The sequence below is a fragment of the Salminus brasiliensis genome, chromosome 16 (genome assembly GCF_030463535.1).
Source record: "Salminus brasiliensis chromosome 16, fSalBra1.hap2, whole genome shotgun sequence".
Classification (NCBI taxonomy): domain Eukaryota; kingdom Metazoa; phylum Chordata; class Actinopteri; order Characiformes; family Bryconidae; genus Salminus; species Salminus brasiliensis.
Window position 1 is genome coordinate 26,735,740 of NC_132893.1, and position 19,175 is coordinate 26,754,914.

Genomic DNA, 19,175 nt, shown 5'->3' on the forward strand with positions numbered 1-19,175 from the left:
GCTAATCAGGCACAGTTTGAACAGAGCTCAGCAGCTGGTTGCCCTGGGCCTTTGTTCTGACCCATCGGGCCAACAGGACGATGAGGAGTTCTCAGCAAGGCAGCAGTGCTGTTTCAGCTATAGGACAGGTTGTGTTACAGTGAAAAGAGAGACACAGTCTCAGCTCGGCTATTTTATTTATAGAACGCTTGGGCCCAAAATGCAGCGCAATGTAAGCAAACAATGACTACATAGACGGGCTGGTCTCCCGTTAAAAAGGCAATCATGGACTAAACTTTCAATGGAAAGTATCCATTTAAAATGATGTGCAGTGCAGGACTGGGACCTGCTCTGAGTAGAATTAGTCTTTTGTTTATAGTCCAGTCACTGCATTCTTTCCATAATTTCTGTCAATATACCACTCATGGGGTGTTTAAGTGTTGATGTTGAGGGAGGAGCCCCTAAGCGCTGATCCTTAACTCCCCACCCTGACTTCCTGCTGGTCCAGAGGGTTGAACTTCCAATCCCGAGCTTTTTCTAGCTTTAGGACACAGCTGTCACATCTTTCCTTTATGACACTAATACTAGTAATAAAATCTTCAGCATCAGTCCAATTAGGGCTCATCATCGCAATGTGCGCATGCACAATAGTCACACCGCAGGATGTCTGATGTCATGCAAGGCTATTAAATCATACATGTTGTGCTACAATGTGCTTGATATTGATTCTGTCTACTCAATATCATTTGTTTTACTCCAATCTTCAATATACAGAGGGCATTATTATGTCATGCCATGCTGAATCAGGTGAAAATTCAGGTGATTATATGCAACGCAAATCGCAAAATAATAAAATATTGCAATGTCAGTTTTTCCAATATCGTTACCTCTCGTTTTCGTCACACCTCGAGCCGTAAACGGGCACTTTTCACATTATGTGAGAATTCGTCCAGAGTTCATAAAAGTGTTTACAGCCATTTTATTTCAAGAAGGATTAAAAAGAAACAAGCTGTTTGGGATGCCGATAAAATTCTTCTTCATCTGATTAATTTATGAACAGAGAAGATAACGTATTCAGTAAATCTACTAATCATACTCATGCAAGTTATCCAGAAAATGAACAGGTCTAGTTTAGACTGTGAATGGAGCCTGTGGGGAACACTGCCTGACATAAACTGAAAACTTCGACTCATGAATTTCTATTCATAATCGAAAGTTGATGCCCTTTTGATGCAGGTTCCAGTAGACACTTCCTCCCTACTGAAAGTCAAAGAAACATAGGCCAACATTTTCAGACTGCCCAGTAATGCCTTGTGCCCAAGACTGGGTGCTGTGGCATAAGCCAGAATCATTAGAACAGAACTGCCTTGTTTGCATATGATCCATACATTTTCATTAGCTATCAACAAATAAGCAAGCTATTAAATGAAAAACAATGTTGCATTTTTCTGGCAGCAAGAAATCTCTTATGGGAGATTTCAGTGTTGAAATATCAGGAGCTCTTACAGAGGGGACTCCTGCAGGTTTAACAATCAACCTGGTCTTTTGAATGCAGTTCATGTAAATACCCAGCAGATGGCGTCATGTAATTAAACATGACAAAATGAAATTCTGCTTTGGCTCCATTCAAACAAATTCCTCAGCTGTGTTACTGTTTCCCCTGATCCAGCAGACCGGTACATTATGGGACCCAATAATTCACTCAAGACAATACTGTTCGATGTGTTTAAGTCTGGGGGAAAACAACCTGTTTTAGCAAGAGTACACAGACTACACTAGCTGCAGACTTTGTGTACTACACCTAATCCTGACATGTCAAGCTGAAGCCAAATGTCAGAATTTATTTTCTAATCTTATCGCAGCAGTGTATGTTGAGTGACAGTGTCTAAAATGAGTCAGTCTGGTTTGAGGGGATAACTGACAGGCAGGCTCTCTATTTTTGGAGCAGTATTTTCTCCATTTCTAAAGGGAAAGTGGGCACAAAGCAAAGCTAGATCGGCAACTACAGAGAAGTACTGCTGCGCTGTAAAAGGGACCATCTCCTGCACTTTCTTTGGTTTCTTGAGGTCAAACTGATGATGTTTGTGTGTTTATGTACCACAAACAGTCGTAATTTGTTTTTACATGAGAATGGTCCATCCTTTATTACTTCTAATAATACCTCTATTACAAGTACTGCATCTTTAAGACTGATATTCAGAAGAGCTAAACTGCTGTCGACTGAACAGGCACATATGTAAATCTTTTGTTGTTTGTGAGATAACAAATGTAGTATAAATTTAAAACAGGCCGCTCAGTCCGCAACTGTTTTTCATTGATTGTTCTCTGAAAAATTCTTTTTGGCAACTGAAATGTGTAGAAGAAAAATGTGTAGAAGATATACATATAGACATAAAGATCTAGGTTAGGTTCTACTTTGTCCGAGCTAACATTTAGAAACATGATGTTTGTCCTTCATTAACTCATTGGACGGTCCCAGTGATTAAAGTTAATTTGTACAACAGTTCCAGTCGTGTAAGCTGATGGTGAAGTAAAAGCACAGTTAGAACGCTTCTCAACCAACTGTCTCAACAATGTCTCACTCCGCAGAACGATGATGCTATATATCTTATCATCAACCAGGAAGTAACGTAATTGCCCTCAAAAAAGAAAAACAAGCAAAAGAAAACAAGAATAAGCTAAAACTAAACCAAAAGGATAATAATATTAAGACACAATAACAAACAAACAAGCTAACAAGAAAAATCCTGTGAGTGAAAAATGGAATTGACCGCGGTGGTCTGTGTAAGGATCTGCAGGCTCTACGTGAGTGGAGTTTCTGTGACGTAGCAACAAGCTGCCTGTTAATGAACTATAATGTGGCGGACAATAAACGTACATTAAAACATATTAAATTTTTTATTTACTTATTATTACTTATTATTATTATTTCTTTTCTGATCTCCTGTAGAAAAGCAATAGAACACTCAAGGTTGTGTGTGTGTGTATATATATATGCCCTGATATTCTATTCTGAACTGATTTTCATAAAAAGGTTATTGTGGTCAGCCTTTTTGTGATGCTGGAATTTATTGACATTATGTAAACTGAATGTAAATGCAATTTAATGTGTAAATAATTATGAAATCGATCATGTAATAATCAATTTTAAACAGTATTTTAAACTACAGTAATAACAAGCCTTCTAATAGTTCATTTCCTTTACAAAAGTTTGTGTCCTTTTGTTTCTAAACTTTTCATTTTTGTCAGTCTTTTCTAACCTGAGCTGGAATAAATGACTAATGGATGTAGTATCTCTACCTTTGTGCATTACTTTATTATATCAAATCACCTGTGTGTAAAAAAAGCCGGGAAGCACGAGTAAATTTTAATTGCACTGGGCGGCTGTCTCCCAAAGCTCATTCTCTAAAATGCATACGGATGCAGAAAGCAGCAAAGTTGCAAACATCAGAGATGACGGAACACCATCTATAAGATACACAAGCCAGAGAATCTTGCATCTTCAAATCACAAGTTCAAATTAGCTTTAAGTGGCTCCAACAGCAATTGTGGCGCTACTTTAGCAAATCTCACATCCTACCTCAGGCAGCCGTGTAGCCAGTCCTTTGTGTCCCTGTCCATCACGCCATTGGCAAGTGCTCCATCACCTTGTCCTATGGTGAAGCCCACTGCCTCATTGTCCGTGACCAGAAAGGACGAGGTGACTTCCAGGGCCGCTTTCCCGCTCTTTCCCGTGGCGGTGACGCTGAGCACTTCTTGTCTGCAGCCCAGCTCGCCAGCTGAGTCCAGGAACAGGCCGCTCTCTTTCAGCCGCTGCTGAATCATGGGGGTGAGGGGCATGTCCAGGGTCAAGGCCGGCTCCGTGTCCAGCTGGGACCGAGAAGGCTCCGGCTGAGTGTCCGTCTCGTCTGCCGAAGACGAGAGTGCGTCCAGCGAGTCCAGGCTGCTGTAGAGCGTCCCTCGGAGTCGCTCCGACTCTAGAATGCTCTCAAACTGCCAGCTGAAGACGTCCGTGGTCTCTTCACTCTCACTGGCCTTTCCTGTTACACTCCTACAGAAGACGCAGAGAAAAGGGTGGTCAATGTGGGTGTAGAAATGTAGGAATACATTATGATTGGAGCATGCCTGCATACATTTACTTCCTGTCTGCCTTTGGGTTAGTTACGCTAATTTAACATTATGTGGCATTTTTACCATAAAATAACATGTTGATACGGACTGTTAAAGGAAGAGTAGCGCCTATAGGACAATGTCAAATTTGTGTAAAATTATGCAATATTACAGTTTCAGACTGCAGGGGGAGTCCAGGAGCAAGGAATGCCAATTTTTGCATATTGCTGCTTTAAGTATCTTTATTGTTACCATACACTTGGACAACTAAATGATCACTTCACAAATGCCAGTTTAGGAAAAGCCAGGATAAGGTCCCGTGTCAGCCATAGCTACAGCACCCCAGAGCAAAAACAGATAACAGTGGCAGCTTAACATGGGTACTAAACCCTTAACTTGTTGATCACGTTCCACTGGCACTGTGAAGTGTATTAAAACTCTCATTACTGAAGATACAGCTACTGTTAAAAGAGGAACTGTAACTGACCGCTGTAAGCATTAGTGGTCACGTTGCAGCCCTGCAGCAGTGTTGCAGTGCGTTGTGGGACCACTTGCTAGGCAACAGTGATTTGTTTGTAAACCTGATATTCAGACTTAAAGGGGAACAGTCACATTTGTCTATTTTTGGGGGGCAAAAGGTTTTGGGTCATGGTAGAGAAACTTTTTTTTTTGTTGTCAAAGCCATTTCAGAGAGGAACGAGAAGAAAAATCAGACCAGTGATGTCTTTGGACATATTTCAGAGAAAAGACTCATCTTCAAATCATCACAGCAGCGCCTTAACTCTCCTCTTCCTCTAGCTCACCTCAAACTCACACAAACACAGCTGGATCCAGAACAATCTACGAGTGCACCTCCTTCAAACTCATAACACTTACCAAACAGAAATACAGAACTAGGCTCAGCTAAGAAGAAGAAAGCAGAAGAAGAAGCGGTTCACTATAAAGTGATAAAAGAGAACACACCCTTGAGGTGACATCTCTTAGATCAGAGATAACACAAAAATGTAGATCCACAGAAAGTAAAACTGCACTTTCAAAAACAAATATGCAGCAAAGAGTTCTTTGAGCAATATCATAGAAGAACCACTTTTGTTTCCATAAAGAAACCTTTTTGTAGAAGAGATACTATTAGAAATTGGTTCTTTATGGAACCAAAAATGGTTCTTCAATGGCATCACTCAAGAAACTCTTTGTAGCACCTTCATTTTTAAGAGTGTGACGTTGTAATGCATTTACATTTCTGGCATTTGGTTGGAGCCCTTATCCAGGGTGACTTACATTTGTAACTCACCAACATGTAGCAGGACTTTTTTTTATGTAATGCGGCGTGCTTATCCTTAACTGAACCCTAGTGTGCCACAGGAAGCATGGTCTTTCCACCAACTATGCTACAATCCACCATCCGCTATAATGCTAAAATGACCTGTGGCAGAGGTAGCAGTAATCAAGGCTCATGATTAAGGCTATTTGGCAGCATTTGTAGCCAAGATTACACACATTACAAACACTAGTACTCAAGTCTCTCGAAGATTCTCAATCCTGGTCCTGGATGTTTAAGTGTTTACCCTGATTCTAAAACACCTGATCCAGCTAATAACCTATTTGGCGAGCCCTTCCTGAGTAGGTTGTCACACAGGTAAACCACTAAAATGTGTAGGACAGGGGATCCTCCAGAACCAGAGTTGGGAACCACTGCTCTAAGTGATGTCAAAATACATACATATTTTATTGCTGACAGTTTTTAAGAATATGATTGTATTCGTCTACCTTCGTAACACGACAAGTCAGCTTCTGTAAAATGCAGTAAATGCCATTACACACGAAAAAATGCTCGCTTTCCAAAATTATCCTCATCATTCATGACCCAGAGATGCTCTGAACAAACTTTGCATGGGAGTTGTACAATAAAAGAGAGCCGGTACCTTGCGGAGCTATTTTCTGTCGACTCGCTGTCAGGGCTCAGCACACACACCTGCGGCACTGCGGCCTTGAGAGTGTCATCGCGTGCAGGCCCGTCCACGTCCTGAGTCAGCTGCTCCTTCATGCTGCAGCTCGGTTCTCCATTCACCACAGCCTCCCCCTCCGCCCGGCCCTCTGCAAATCGCAGCTTCTTCTGGGGCCGCAGCCTGCCCCCTTCCAGGAAAGCGGTGAAGATGCCCGGGATTTCGGCCAGGATCTTGCTAGACTCCTCTAGGGACGTGTCCAGCAGTCCTGCTGCTGAGGAGTCTCCACCAAGGCCAGCCTCTTGGGTCTCTTCCTCCTTCCTTTCTGTCTTCGTTCCAGGCTGTGTGGATAAGGAGAAGGGCATTGCGGATTCCTCTGCAGATGTGGATTCCTCTGCAGATGTGCTGAGGGCAGCAGCGGGTTTGTTTTGGCTGGCGGGAGCATTCCTGAGCCCGGCGTTCAGACAGCTCAGCTCCTCTGTGGCTGCTGCCGCTGAGCTGGGGTCCTGAATCAGCGCCTCGCACCACGAATCAAACAGCGCGCTGCATGTCAGGAGAGACGTGCCCGGCCTTTCTGGCTGGCTGTCGTCGGGGCAGCCGTTCTGTAGCTCGGAGCCCTGATTGGCCATGCCTGAGGAAGAAGGGAGAGTCCCACTGTAGCCGTTGCAGGGGATCATGGCCGAGTCTTCTGACTGACTGGCCTGTTCCTCCGGCTTCTGACCGGCAGATGCAGCATCCTGAGATCGAGCCGTCAAGCCGCTCAGCAGGTTGGCCAGCTCCCGGTCAATCTCTAGAAACAAGGAGGTCTCGTCGATTTCATCCTGGATGGAAGGGTCGAGGTTCGTAACACTGTTCTCCTCAGGCGGAGGCTGGGAATTTCCTGTAAAGGTGAAATGCACGCAGAGAAAGAGAAAATTCCAATAAATTGACAGAAATACAGACAAAAGAAGCAAAACATTCAGGCTTTAAAAAGGTTTTGTGCTTAAAACATTTACATTTACGGCATTTAGCTGACGCTTTTATCCAGAGCGACTTACAAGGTTACTAGTATTACAGAGGTGGGCCAACGTAGTGTTAGGAGTCTTGCCCAAGGACTCTTATTGGTGTAGTGCAGCACAGTCACCCAGGCCAGGAATCGAACCCTAGTCTCCCACATGGTGTGGTAGCTTACTGGCCGGTAGTGGTGTTCTGTTGCGCCACACCAACCACTAACAAACAGCTGCAAACTGACAACAGGAATTAATAGAGAATAGGACGGCCATGAATATTTGATTAAACCTACTCAATTAAAAAAAATATATTGAATTCAATTTTGTTCACTAAAAATGTGCTTTCAGTTTTTTCTAAAAAGTCAATGAATCAGCACTTGGCAACACTTAATTCGGAGGTCATTTTTAAAAGCCATGTTTAACAATCTGAACTTCTGTGATGTTCACTGAAAAAGAGGGAATCCACACCAGTAGAATCTAACAAACACACATTTGTAGCCACAAATTTCATGTATATGAAGTAAAAGGTTTTGTTTACTTATGAGTAAGGTATACAGCTCGGCAGTCAGCTAACAGGCTAGCATACTACTTCTATAACTTTCAGTTACTCCATTAACTTTCAGGCGACGTAGAAAGAACCACTATAAAACTGCAACACACAAACTAAAGAATCGTATATAACAGAAGACAATAAAATTGGTATTGGTAAACTTATTGCTGGCTTTGCCCTAACATAACACTACAATTTCTATACAGGCACTAGTGGTAGTTAGCCATCTACTAGTTAACTGTATAATAATACTGTACAGTGTTATTGTATAAAAGAAGAAACACTGCTGTGTTCTGATATATAAGTGATAAAAATTCATAAAATAAAAGGCTAAAAGCTGTCAAATTTTAAACCAGATTTCTTAATCACTTAAAAAAAAAAAAGGTATGAATGTGCACATATATACAAATATCATGATAATGCATATTTTACAGTCTTACTGATCCTTCCTACACTAATAAACAATCTGATGGACACAAATTTCTATTCATTTTTAATATGCAGTATTGTCTAAGAATTCAATTTGATCTTTAATCAATTCTTGATGAATTCTTCTACAGTTTTACTTTAAGGAACCTTTGGGGCAACATTATTTTTAGGAGTGTATTTTATTATTTGGTCTTAATAAATAAATGTTACTCGATACATCATAAAAGTATTTCAGACTTTAAGGCTGTTTCTAGTGCTTTAGTATATTCATCTATTTTGATAGATTACTGTGTCACACAGTGTTTGAGGTTTGAAGCAATTGTGTGATAATTTTAGGCGGTTTGTCAAGATGCTAAGTGGTGCAGTATGAGCTTCCACTACATTACAACAGCCTCCTCTTCTCAGCCAAACTAAAGACGCTTCAGACAAACATGTCTTGGCAAATAGACTGCATTTGGGGTAAGGGGGAAATTGTGCACATTTGTTTTTGGGCCAAACTATCGCTTTAAGCCAGTGCTCCACAGCCAGACTGCACATCTGCACAAACCCACATTAGCTTTGACCCTACTGGAGTACAAGGACTTCAAATTGTCTTTCACCTGATTGACCAAGTCAATCTTCAAACAACAATGATCTTGATGCTGATTAACACTGAGATTAACATGTAAGAGACTCTGATATATGTTAAGCGCTGATCTGCTTTTGCAATCAGTGATTGAGAATTAAGATACTGTTATCAGATCTTAATATCCCGGTTACAACAGTATTAGCAGTTGACTTCAGAGACTGTGTGTTTCAGGGACTGCTGGTTGAGCTAATCATGAACAGCTCTAGTGTAGTCAGGGAACAGAGCATTACTGTGTACACTCTATAAAAGGAGAGGGAGGAATGGGAAAAGTGCCCAGACTAAACTGTCACTGGCTGCGGAACATGCAGATGTCTCTTTCACTGCTTTTTGGGGGGAACAAAAAGAAAATGTACAAACATTTACTTAGAGATGACCATCTTTTTATGTTAGACTTGCTTTAGATGGCTAAATTACACTTTTTTAGATTAATGTAAAGCCATAAACTTCCCTTGAAATCTATAAAAATCTGCTGAAACTTTTTTTTTTTTTTTTTTTTTACTTTTTTACAATTTATCTGAGCCAAATAACCCACCCACTTACTAGGAGCCCCCTTATCAAATGCAATGCTCCTGACACTAGGAGGATGGGAACAAGCACATGCCTCCTCCCAATACATATGAAGCAAACCACCGACTTTTTTTGATCTACAAGCATAGGCACCAATAGGAAGCCAACACACTTGGGGGGGGAGGCTTTGGGGCCAGCACCGGAACCGCAGCTCTGATACATTGCAATGGGAGTGATGAGGGGAGAGAGAGCACCATCTACCCACCCAGAGAGAGCATAGCCAATTGTGCTCTCTCGGGCTCCGGCTGCTGATGAAGAAGCAATCCTCAGGCCATAGTGTAAGCGTCTTAGTCTGCTGAGACACTCAGGCAACTTCTGAAACTTAAGGTTAAGCTTTGGGTTAGGTTTAGGATTAGGTTTAGGTTTTAGGTTAGATTCAATGGAATCTATGAGATTTAATTCAGTTAAGATGTGTTAAATAGATATTGACATGGATGCTAGTAAATGATAATATGCATAATATATCATCTGCAAAGCTTTAACCAGAACCAGCAAAACAGCTGTGACCGCCATCTCAGTTTAAGGAACGTTCAGCTCACTCCAGAAAAATCAAAATGATGTTTGTAAGATCATTTCTTTTGTCATATCGCCCAGCCCATTTTAAATTTCATGAAACATCCCATAAAAACATGTCAACATACTACAGATGAGAAATCAATCGGCTAAGTATGAGCATCAGTCGACTTTCATGTGATATTTGATCAGAGTTGATCAGAACATATTCAAAAGTTAAGGATTACAGCAGCTCTGCATGAAGCTCCTCAGACACAGGAGGCTGCAGTTGCTTGTTCAATTTGGATGGAACTATGCAGCTTGTGCTCGGCTGCAGAATCACATTAGAGCCAGTGTTGTACTTTGCTTTGTGTGTGTATTCTGGCAGTCTGGTGGGTTTACCGTATCTAATTCAAACTCACATATTTCCAGAATGTGTAAAACTAATGCGCCACGTGAATGAAGCAGAGTACATTCTTTTAACACCACTAACAGTTGAGAGCGCATCAATCAACTCAATACAGTGAGCATCAGAACACAGCAGAGCTAACCAACCCTGCTATCCACACAAAAAAAAGCCAGTGAACAGTGCAGACCACCTTGACCATCGACTGAAAATCAGTACAGCAGCAACAGCTGGAAAACTAAAGGAATGTGATGAAATGAGTTTTTAGTACAACTTAAACAGCCCTGTTTCCACTATGAGCTCCACAGTGCAGTTGGTGTACGAGAATTTGCAAGCTCTGCTTGGAGTTCGACAGGGTTTTAAATGTGGTCGATTCCAAAAAGCAAAGTAGACTTCATCTTAAGGGACAATGCAGAAACATCACAGAAGCGCTGCAGGATGATGCACTACCTTTTCTCCATGTAAAACCAGCCTTTAATCTTCACAGCACCACACAGCTCTCTTCATTTGAACTAATTTCAGTTGTGTTTTGTTACACAGAAGGAAAAGCTAATGAATGAAACCTGCAGCGGGGATTAGTTAACATTCTCGAGACAGAACTACTTGGATTACATGCTTTATTTTCACAGCTTTGAGTGCTTGCTGAATCCACAAGATACCAGTGGAACTGAAAGGCCCCTCGGTGATGAGAACAAGGCACTTCTGATCATCATGCCAAACAGGAACGATTCATGAGACACTGAATAAGAGCCTGTCTTCACAAGGTGGCAGCATCTGCCAGCATTTCCCTCAGTGGAATCAGAATGTGTACACGGCATCTCAATAAAATGTTCATGTGCATTTTTATGTCGCTGGGACAAAACAAAATGCTTAATAGGCTACCCTGTAAACAAATACCAGGACACATCTCCTAATACATCATTAGCATGGAGAAAACAAATCCGAAAGCGGGAAACAACATTGTCAATGATTCCACAGTGTGCACTGCATATTTATGTTCAATGCTTATTGTTTTATTGATGAAGTCTGTTACTTTGACAAGCAAAGCATATATGAGAGACAAAAAGAGAAAAAAGTCATTAAATATTATGCAGCTTTAATCATTAATTGCAAAACCAGGCTTGACCGCATTTTCTACACCAACGGCTGCTGCAAAAACACTGTACTTTTATAGGTCAGTCTTCAGTTACAAATAAGTTGTGTCTCTGTATTTGTGAATCACATCGGATTCCTTTTATAAGGTCCAGTTATAACCTCTAAAATTTAACAAGCAAAGCAGAAAATACTGGAAATTATGTTAAATATTGTTACACTATTTTGAATATTTCGAAATTTCCTACAGCTCTAATTTCTCTAATATTAGAGATCTCTGACTAGAACTGACTGCCTCATGCAGAGCTTTACAAAAACTCACCTAATCAAATGTAGTAATGTAAAAAACTGTAGATCATGCACAAGCAGCAATGTTTGAAAAGAGAGCAAACTAAAGTTAAGGTAACCTGAAATAGACCTAATGAGAATGTATGTAAATACACAGGCGACGGGAAAGTCACATTAGATCAGTTAGTGAGCAGCTTATTTTATGTATCAGTACATGTCATCTATTCATTCAGCTCCCTGTCACACACAACAAGGCGGGTGCTAGTACTTTTAGGTGTACAACAAATACCTTGTCTTAAAAGTAAAATGCACAGTGAAAGCCAATGTGTCTGTCCAAGCCAACGAACACCACCTAACACTGTGGTGTCAAAATGATTAAATGCCAAAAGTACTCCAGTTACATTTTTCCATTTTCCAGCTTCCAAAAGAAGTAGAGCTGCGGAACCCAGTAAGGGAAACGGTCACCAATATCAGCAACAACATGAAGAGCATGTATTTCGTCAGAATGTGGACATTTACATTTGTCTCAGTATTTTATTATTTATTGACAATAGGTTTTTAGTTTTTACAATAACTTAAAGAATTATTCTGTAAGCCTCAAGATTGGTACAAAATCCTATTGCATCAATGCAGATCTAACAGTGCTCTCCACCTGGAATTAAGTTTGTTAATGTGATGTAACGTGTGCAAGTCACATACTACCTAACATAGAAATGATTACAGTGTGCATCTCTTCATTACTTCTGAAATATAATATCAATAGTACCAATATTGTGGAAAATTAGAGTTTGGAGCTGTTGCACATTTTTTTAATTGTTATCGTTATAACACTTCACATAATCCTAAACTGGTTACACATATAAATAAATAAAACAGATATTCCACCGGTATGTAACACAGGAATTGATTGTAATATTATATAGTAGAATATGAGTCTGCTAATGACACACGTAAACGTATATGTTTTTTAGTGCAAAGTCGATGACTCGTCAACAAAATCTGACATGGGCATCGTGCTCTATAATGCTTGATGATACCTTTGTGACACAGTAATTCTGGCAGACTACAGGAATTGTAGGGACGATACGACTTCTGCTCTTTTATTTAACAGAACAAAGGAAGAGGAAACCACAACAGGCGTACAGATTCGATTAGTCCCTTTATCAAATAATAGAGAAGAATCCACAGACCTACAGAACAGTAAAACCACTGTATGCTGTAATAGGCTCAACTGTTATTCAAGGAAGTGAGGATTTTTGCCTCAATCCTGCAGCTCCAGAGATGGCATTTATGTAGGTCAAGAGAGTCACAGCAAAAGCTCAGGGGCACAGTGTTCAGAGAGCCAATCTTTAATGGAGCTTGAGCTGTCAGTCAACAAGTACGGCCGAGTGAGGGCAACTCTAGTTCACTGAAGGGGTGGGAGGACCGAGATTTACCTTTCCTCTATACGATCCATCATGTTAGCACAGTACACTGGAGAGATGAGCTTAGAGCAAATGACTGACAACCAATGACCCGACGAGCCACTGATTGGAGCTAAAGCTCCAGCGCTGTAGCTGTCAAGTGTCACTTATTGCTAAGGTCTGAAGCTAAGATTAGCTTTTTTAGTGAAGCTTTTCACGTACAGTGGAGCATGAATCAAAGTGTTTTTGATAGAAAGAAGCTAGTCATCATAGCATGAGCTCTATTTACCAGATTTAACATACTACTAAATCACTCTGTTTTAAATAATAATAGATTTTTTCCATTTAATTAAAAAATAATTTTATTCTTTGGGGGCACAGTCAATAGTTGATAAATGGTGTGCATATTCCGCAAACTGACCACTTTATATCGGTGTCTTCTGATTAGTTTTTGTACTGTTGTCTGTTGTTTGTGTATTTATTCTGATGTTTCCTCACTGGCCAAGGGTAGCTATCTCAACATGGCTCAGAGAATTCCCACCGGAGTGTTTTTAGATCCGAACTGATCAACTACTGATGTGAAATACCTGGTTCAAAGTTTGTAAATGTGCTATGATCTGGGTTTCTATGGCATGTGTGCATTAGCCTTTACTTGGTTCTGAGTGCACTCTTTTGTGCTGATTTGAGAAAGAAAGGTGTGCGGTTCTACCACCGGTAAAACAGAGATTTACATTTCTTCGTACTTACATTCGTTAATGGCACCTTGACACCAGATGGCGCTTTGCTTTCTGACTTATAATTAATATAGCTCTAAAGGGAATTAATATGAGTGTACAGTTTGAAGGTGTCTTACCACCGCCTGATGGACTTGAGTCTTGTGCCTTTCCAAAGAGAAACTCGTACTTGGCCTTGGCGACACTCTGGGCATGCGAGGAGGAGCTGTTGACCCAAAGCTTTTTAGCCTGCAGAAAAAGAAACACCATTTAAGACACATTTCAACATCACTGAGGACCTTCTCTGTAATGCAAAAGGCCAATCAGAAACATAACCTATCATCTTAAATTTGAAAAATCACAATACATTCAAATAAGGCACAATTACATCATTAACCTTGTTTTATTTTTATTAAAATTTTATTATTTATTAGATTAACATTAACCCTTAACCGTACCCAACAATGATGATAATGTATGTTTTTCTCTTTATTATATACCCATTTATATGCCATATTCTTGCCATTTAGTGTCATTTCTAGTGCAAAATTATTAAGTCTTTTTAAAGGATTTGGTTTCACTGAAAGTCTCTCTGAAAGTCTGATGTTTCAGTCAGCGTTTACATTGTGTTTTCGATTAGACATGTAACCATGTTAAAATCTGATGAATCCCAAGACAGATCTCTTTACCTTCAATCAAAAGACCTCACTTTTACTCTTTAAATGTGACCCAGACAGCAGGCTACTGCTTTTAAAATGCCGGTGTAAATTTCAACCTACAAGCTGGTGATAGAGTTCCCACAGATGTAAAAGGTTAGAGTGTTGACAGAGCAGTTGCTATGGCTCCGTATGGATGGACTGGGAATGCAGGCATGCATTCCCACCAATGTGCTCTCACACTAGGTCCCTATACTCGTTTTTTAACGAAGGGCTTTTTGTAGCTGCTGAGTAATTGACTCAGAGCTACCCACACAGTCAGTTATTAGAGAAGTCCAAAGAAGAGAGCCATAACTAGCACAGTTTAGAGATGTACATACATTTACAAAATAAATACTTAAAATAGAAACTTTAAATAGAAATGTGACGTTGCATTAAAGTTATACACATGTAATTAATAGGTTGTTTGATTTAGATGGCATTTATTTAAAACCAGGCCTCCATGATATATAGAAGCACCTCAGCGTCATTGTTGGAGGCATTAGCGAATCTAGGCCGGCTTTCTGTAGTGACAGCAGTCCACACCACTGCAGTAGACCTTGCCCGTTTGTCAGATAGCACTGTTTGTGAAACATGCTCAAAGTCCAGAAACGTGTCTGATAGGCCCACCACCAATCCAAGCAGCTCAGAAGTCAGGCCTTTCGAGAAACAGCATCTTGATTGAGACGACAAAGCAGGCAAACTGTAGTGGAGGTATTAATGAGGCTAAACACTGCAGCCGAGGAACACTAGCAGTTCAGCAGCTTACCACTGAAAATCATGGCATGTTTCTTTACCGTCACTTTTTCCTCTGCTCATGTCTTAGCTGTGGTGTGGATTAATGCCAAAGCAAAGAAGCAGCTATTTCTGCCTTTTAATCCACCCTTCTCTTTTAATAAACGTGACTTCTCGATGCTAAACATGATTTAACAAAGCTGATTTCTTTCATTTCTTTGTGCTATCTATGTGCTACTTCAGTCACCTTTTATTGAGACTCAGATTTAAACAAATAAAATAATAAATAGCCTTTAATGATGTGAACTTTCTTGGTTAATTGGATTTAGATTCAGTGCAACATTGATTAAAGCTCTTTTTCAGTCTACTTGTCTTTAATAGGGATATTAATCTGACATTAGGAATAAAAACAGAAAAACTGAAATATTTCAGATGAAATGAAAACCTCAACACTACCTTACCTACCTACACCCGTCCTTACTACTAGGGATGTGTGTATAACCTTATTTTACATTTGAACAAATTTTATTACTGGATCATTCATGCAGAAAAATATATGCATTTTTTATTTGACTTTTGAGAATTTTTTTATATTTATTATGATATTTTGAAATGAAGATAAACTGCATCTGCAGTGGCATATAAAGAAAACTGGCTTTCAGGTCCTCTCCCATACTGACACTGATAATATCCATGATATGCTCATAAAAGCACATTGTGCATGACAATTCAAGAAAATATCACCATACTGCCCACACCACCTCCATGTTACTTTTGCATGGATCCCTTTCCAATCATGGCTGATACAACATTGTTATAACATCATAACAATAACATATGCCTAAGTGATCGTTTATCAACATCATGTGAGTGATCACAGACCATATATGAAACCAACACAGCCTAAAAAATATGCAGAAACTTGTGCAATTACTAAAGAATAAGGAAGATCACGATCTCAATAATTGCTCAGCAAAACACTGGAACCAAGTTGCAACAGAATCCGAAATGTTGCAAGATTGTTGCCGCTGGCTATTTCCATCAATGATCCTTTTATGCTTTATCAGAAGGTTTCTCTGTGAAGTGGTGGCACGTTGCTGGGCCCGCTTAATGTTGCAAAGTTTACACTGCACACAGTCTTAATCAGTTAACACAAAGTACTTCACTATGTCTATCTGCCATGTGGTCTAAAGTAATATTCCCAAAATAGCAAGAACTAGATATCCAATAGAATAGGACTCTGTTCAGCCGATGAACATGAACCTATTAGCACCATGCCTACTGACAGGGGTTTAAGCCCCCAGCATTGAGCTGTGGAGTGGTGGAACTGTGTTCTCTAGAATGATGATGGTGCTCCTTTCTAATACTTGGGTGTATATATATATGTGTGTGTGTGTGTGTGTGTATTATAATATATATATATATATATATATATATATATATATATATATATATATATATATACACACACACACATACACATACACATACACACACACACACACACACACACACACACACACACATACATACATACACACACGGTTACGCCAACATATATATTTATATACACATATGTATACCACCGCACATTATTAAAAACGACATAGAGAGCATTTCCCCTAAATTCCAAATAGAAATATTGCTATTTATTGCTATGCTAACACATTATTATACTAATTATAATGCAAAGCAGTTAATTTTAAACAACACAGTACTAATATTTGAGCATTCAAAAATCACTATGGTAAAATAACCTGGACTGCCAATCACAGCTTTCATGTCTTGGCAGGCTCTCCTCTAGTCTTTCACATTGCTGTTGGGTGACTTTATGCCATTCACAGTATGCAAATTCAGGTAACTCGGCTTTGTTTGATGAAATGCCTGGAATAAAATGACTGCCAGACACGTCGAGATGCAAATTTAAGAAAAAAAATGAAGTGGTCTCTTAATTTTTTCCAGAGCTGTATATTAGAATAAAATATTAAATTCTAATAAAAGAAGTCACTGTTGCAGTGATCAGCAGGTCAGCAGGTAATTCTTCCCTTTAATCAGAACAGAGCAGCAATAAGGAATCTCTCCTTAATCTTTTATTCTCTAGCTCTTCTGACATGCAGACACAAGGTTTGCAATAATGCCAAGTATTAAGCCAAATCTGGTTCATAAGCCAAAATGTATTAAAAATACCTTTTCCAGAACGAATCATCAAACATCTGTACCTGACCTCAATAAATCTCTTGTATCTGAATGCCAATGTTCTAACATCTAGTGTAAAGCATTCCCAGAGAAACAGTGGCTCTTTTTTTTTTTTTTGCAGTAATAAAGGACAACCTTTCCTACACTGGAAAACCAGCACCCTGTACATGATTTAAGCATGGCAAGGTGCTGCAAATGAATACAATGTGCTGTCTATTTGTTGTTAGTAAAAATAAACTAGCAGCAGCTGAGGAATGCTGTTAGTCCGGAGCTCTATGAGTGAAACGCCTGTGGTTAAATATGCTCTTAATCGAAAAAGAAAATGAAAGCACGTAAAAGTCGGCGCTAAAAGTGAATCCACTAAAACAAAGCACTGCCTGGCCTGTGGAGTCCAACCTTACTTAACAAGAGCAGGTCACACAGGATCGGCAGGGAATCAAAGTGTGAACTGTAACACTGAGGTGTGCATTTCCTGCTCCACGGACGAATGAAGAACGACAGAATTCAAACCGTGCGTTTCCCTTCACTCCATCGAGGTACGCCCACCTTCCCAGCCTTCCTTTAGAGACTTCACAGTTTTACCCCTGCTTTCCTGGCCAGCAGCTGCCGGGCCCAGTGCCATGAACAGGAAGTATTTGATGAAATGTAATTAGGCGGAGGAGTTCAGGGTTTGTAGTGTTAAGGTTTAAGCTCGGCCTAAATATTGAAATAAATAAATGACAACCACAAAAGACTGGTCTTGGTGTACGAGGTCTTCACATGCTTGTTAAAACACTCCATGTGCTTCAGAATGGTTTTTCTAATCTTCACTAGCTGAGCTGGATGAATGAGCTGAACTCGAGCCAAGATCTACTCCAGATCGCTCAGCAGCAGATAGATCTTTTCATAACTGCTAGGAAAACATGTAAAATCATGTGTAAAGCAGTGTGAGTAGACTCCCTCACAGAGGCTGGATTGAAAGGGCTTTTGTGAATAATTTAATGGAAGCAAAGTTCAGTCTTCAAGCGGAAGAACCACCGATTACTAACCAGCAAATATTTGTGACCCTTTAAAAAAAAAAAAAAAAAAAAAAAAAGATTCTTCAAGTGTTCCTCAGCAAAGGCAATGGTTTTTTGTATGGAACCATGACCACTCAAACAACCATTTGGGAGCTTTAATGGTGTTTAGCCTGGTTAAAGCATTTTTCGGATTGGTTGTAAAATGGTTATGGCATAAATGGTTGTTTATAGATTTTAAGGGTTCCATTATTTCTACGAGTGAGAAAACCAATGGTCATCATCTGAATCCCAAGAAAAATATCAAATAAAGTCCCAATGAAAAAAATTAGAAGCCAAATAATTTAATGTGTACTTCAAAGAGCTTAGAGAGTCACTGATTATTAATACTATGAGAACTTCCTCATCAGCTGAACAAGTAAGGCAGGTTACTGTCCATACCTTAACTGATATTGGAGGTTTGTGGTATGACGGTATGCTTGAAGCCAGACACAAGAAATATGTCTAATATGTAACTAAGTCTAATATTATTTCCTGAGTATTTATTTCATTGTACTGATGCCACTTTACAAAAGCTTTGTAACTGTGTGACATCACATCCATCAGCTAGTAAACAAGTCACTTGTGACAGGCTTTACAAAGCTGCATGTGCTGTCAGCTGATATTGCTATTGTCTGTCTTCTAGAAGGAGCAAAATGATAGTTGTCAGGGTCAGTCATTACACTGATTATGTGCAGGAGCATTCAAGGTAAATCAGTAGTTGATCTGTCTAAACACAATATTAATGTAGTTTTAGCATGTTTAAATAAAGACTAACTGAATATCAGCATCATCCCAGAATTCAATCATTCAGTGTATCACTAGTTTAACACCAGTATTTGATGGCGTATTTACTGAACGTTTAGGTGACGATGATGAACTGCACTAAAATATCTGCTTTTTATTATTATTATTAGATTTGAAAT

General features: G+C 39.7%; 1 protein-coding gene across 2 annotated transcripts in view; it reads right to left on the minus strand.

Moving 5' to 3' along the window:
* Nucleotides 1-6,793, minus strand: part of psd3l (pleckstrin and Sec7 domain containing 3, like) — a 109,513-nt gene extending 102,720 nt beyond the window's left edge. For both annotated transcript variants that reach the window (XM_072658139.1, XM_072658138.1), the window contains exons 1-2: nt 6,012-6,793; nt 3,560-4,030 (exon numbers count right to left, since the gene is read on the minus strand). In XM_072658139.1, coding sequence (XP_072514240.1) covers nt 3,560-4,030; nt 6,012-6,709 — 1,169 coding nt within the window. In that variant the 5' untranslated portion in view covers nt 6,710-6,793. The remainder of the gene's footprint in view (nt 1-3,559; nt 4,031-6,011) is intronic.
* Between the last annotated feature and the right edge of the window lie 12,382 nt (nt 6,794-19,175).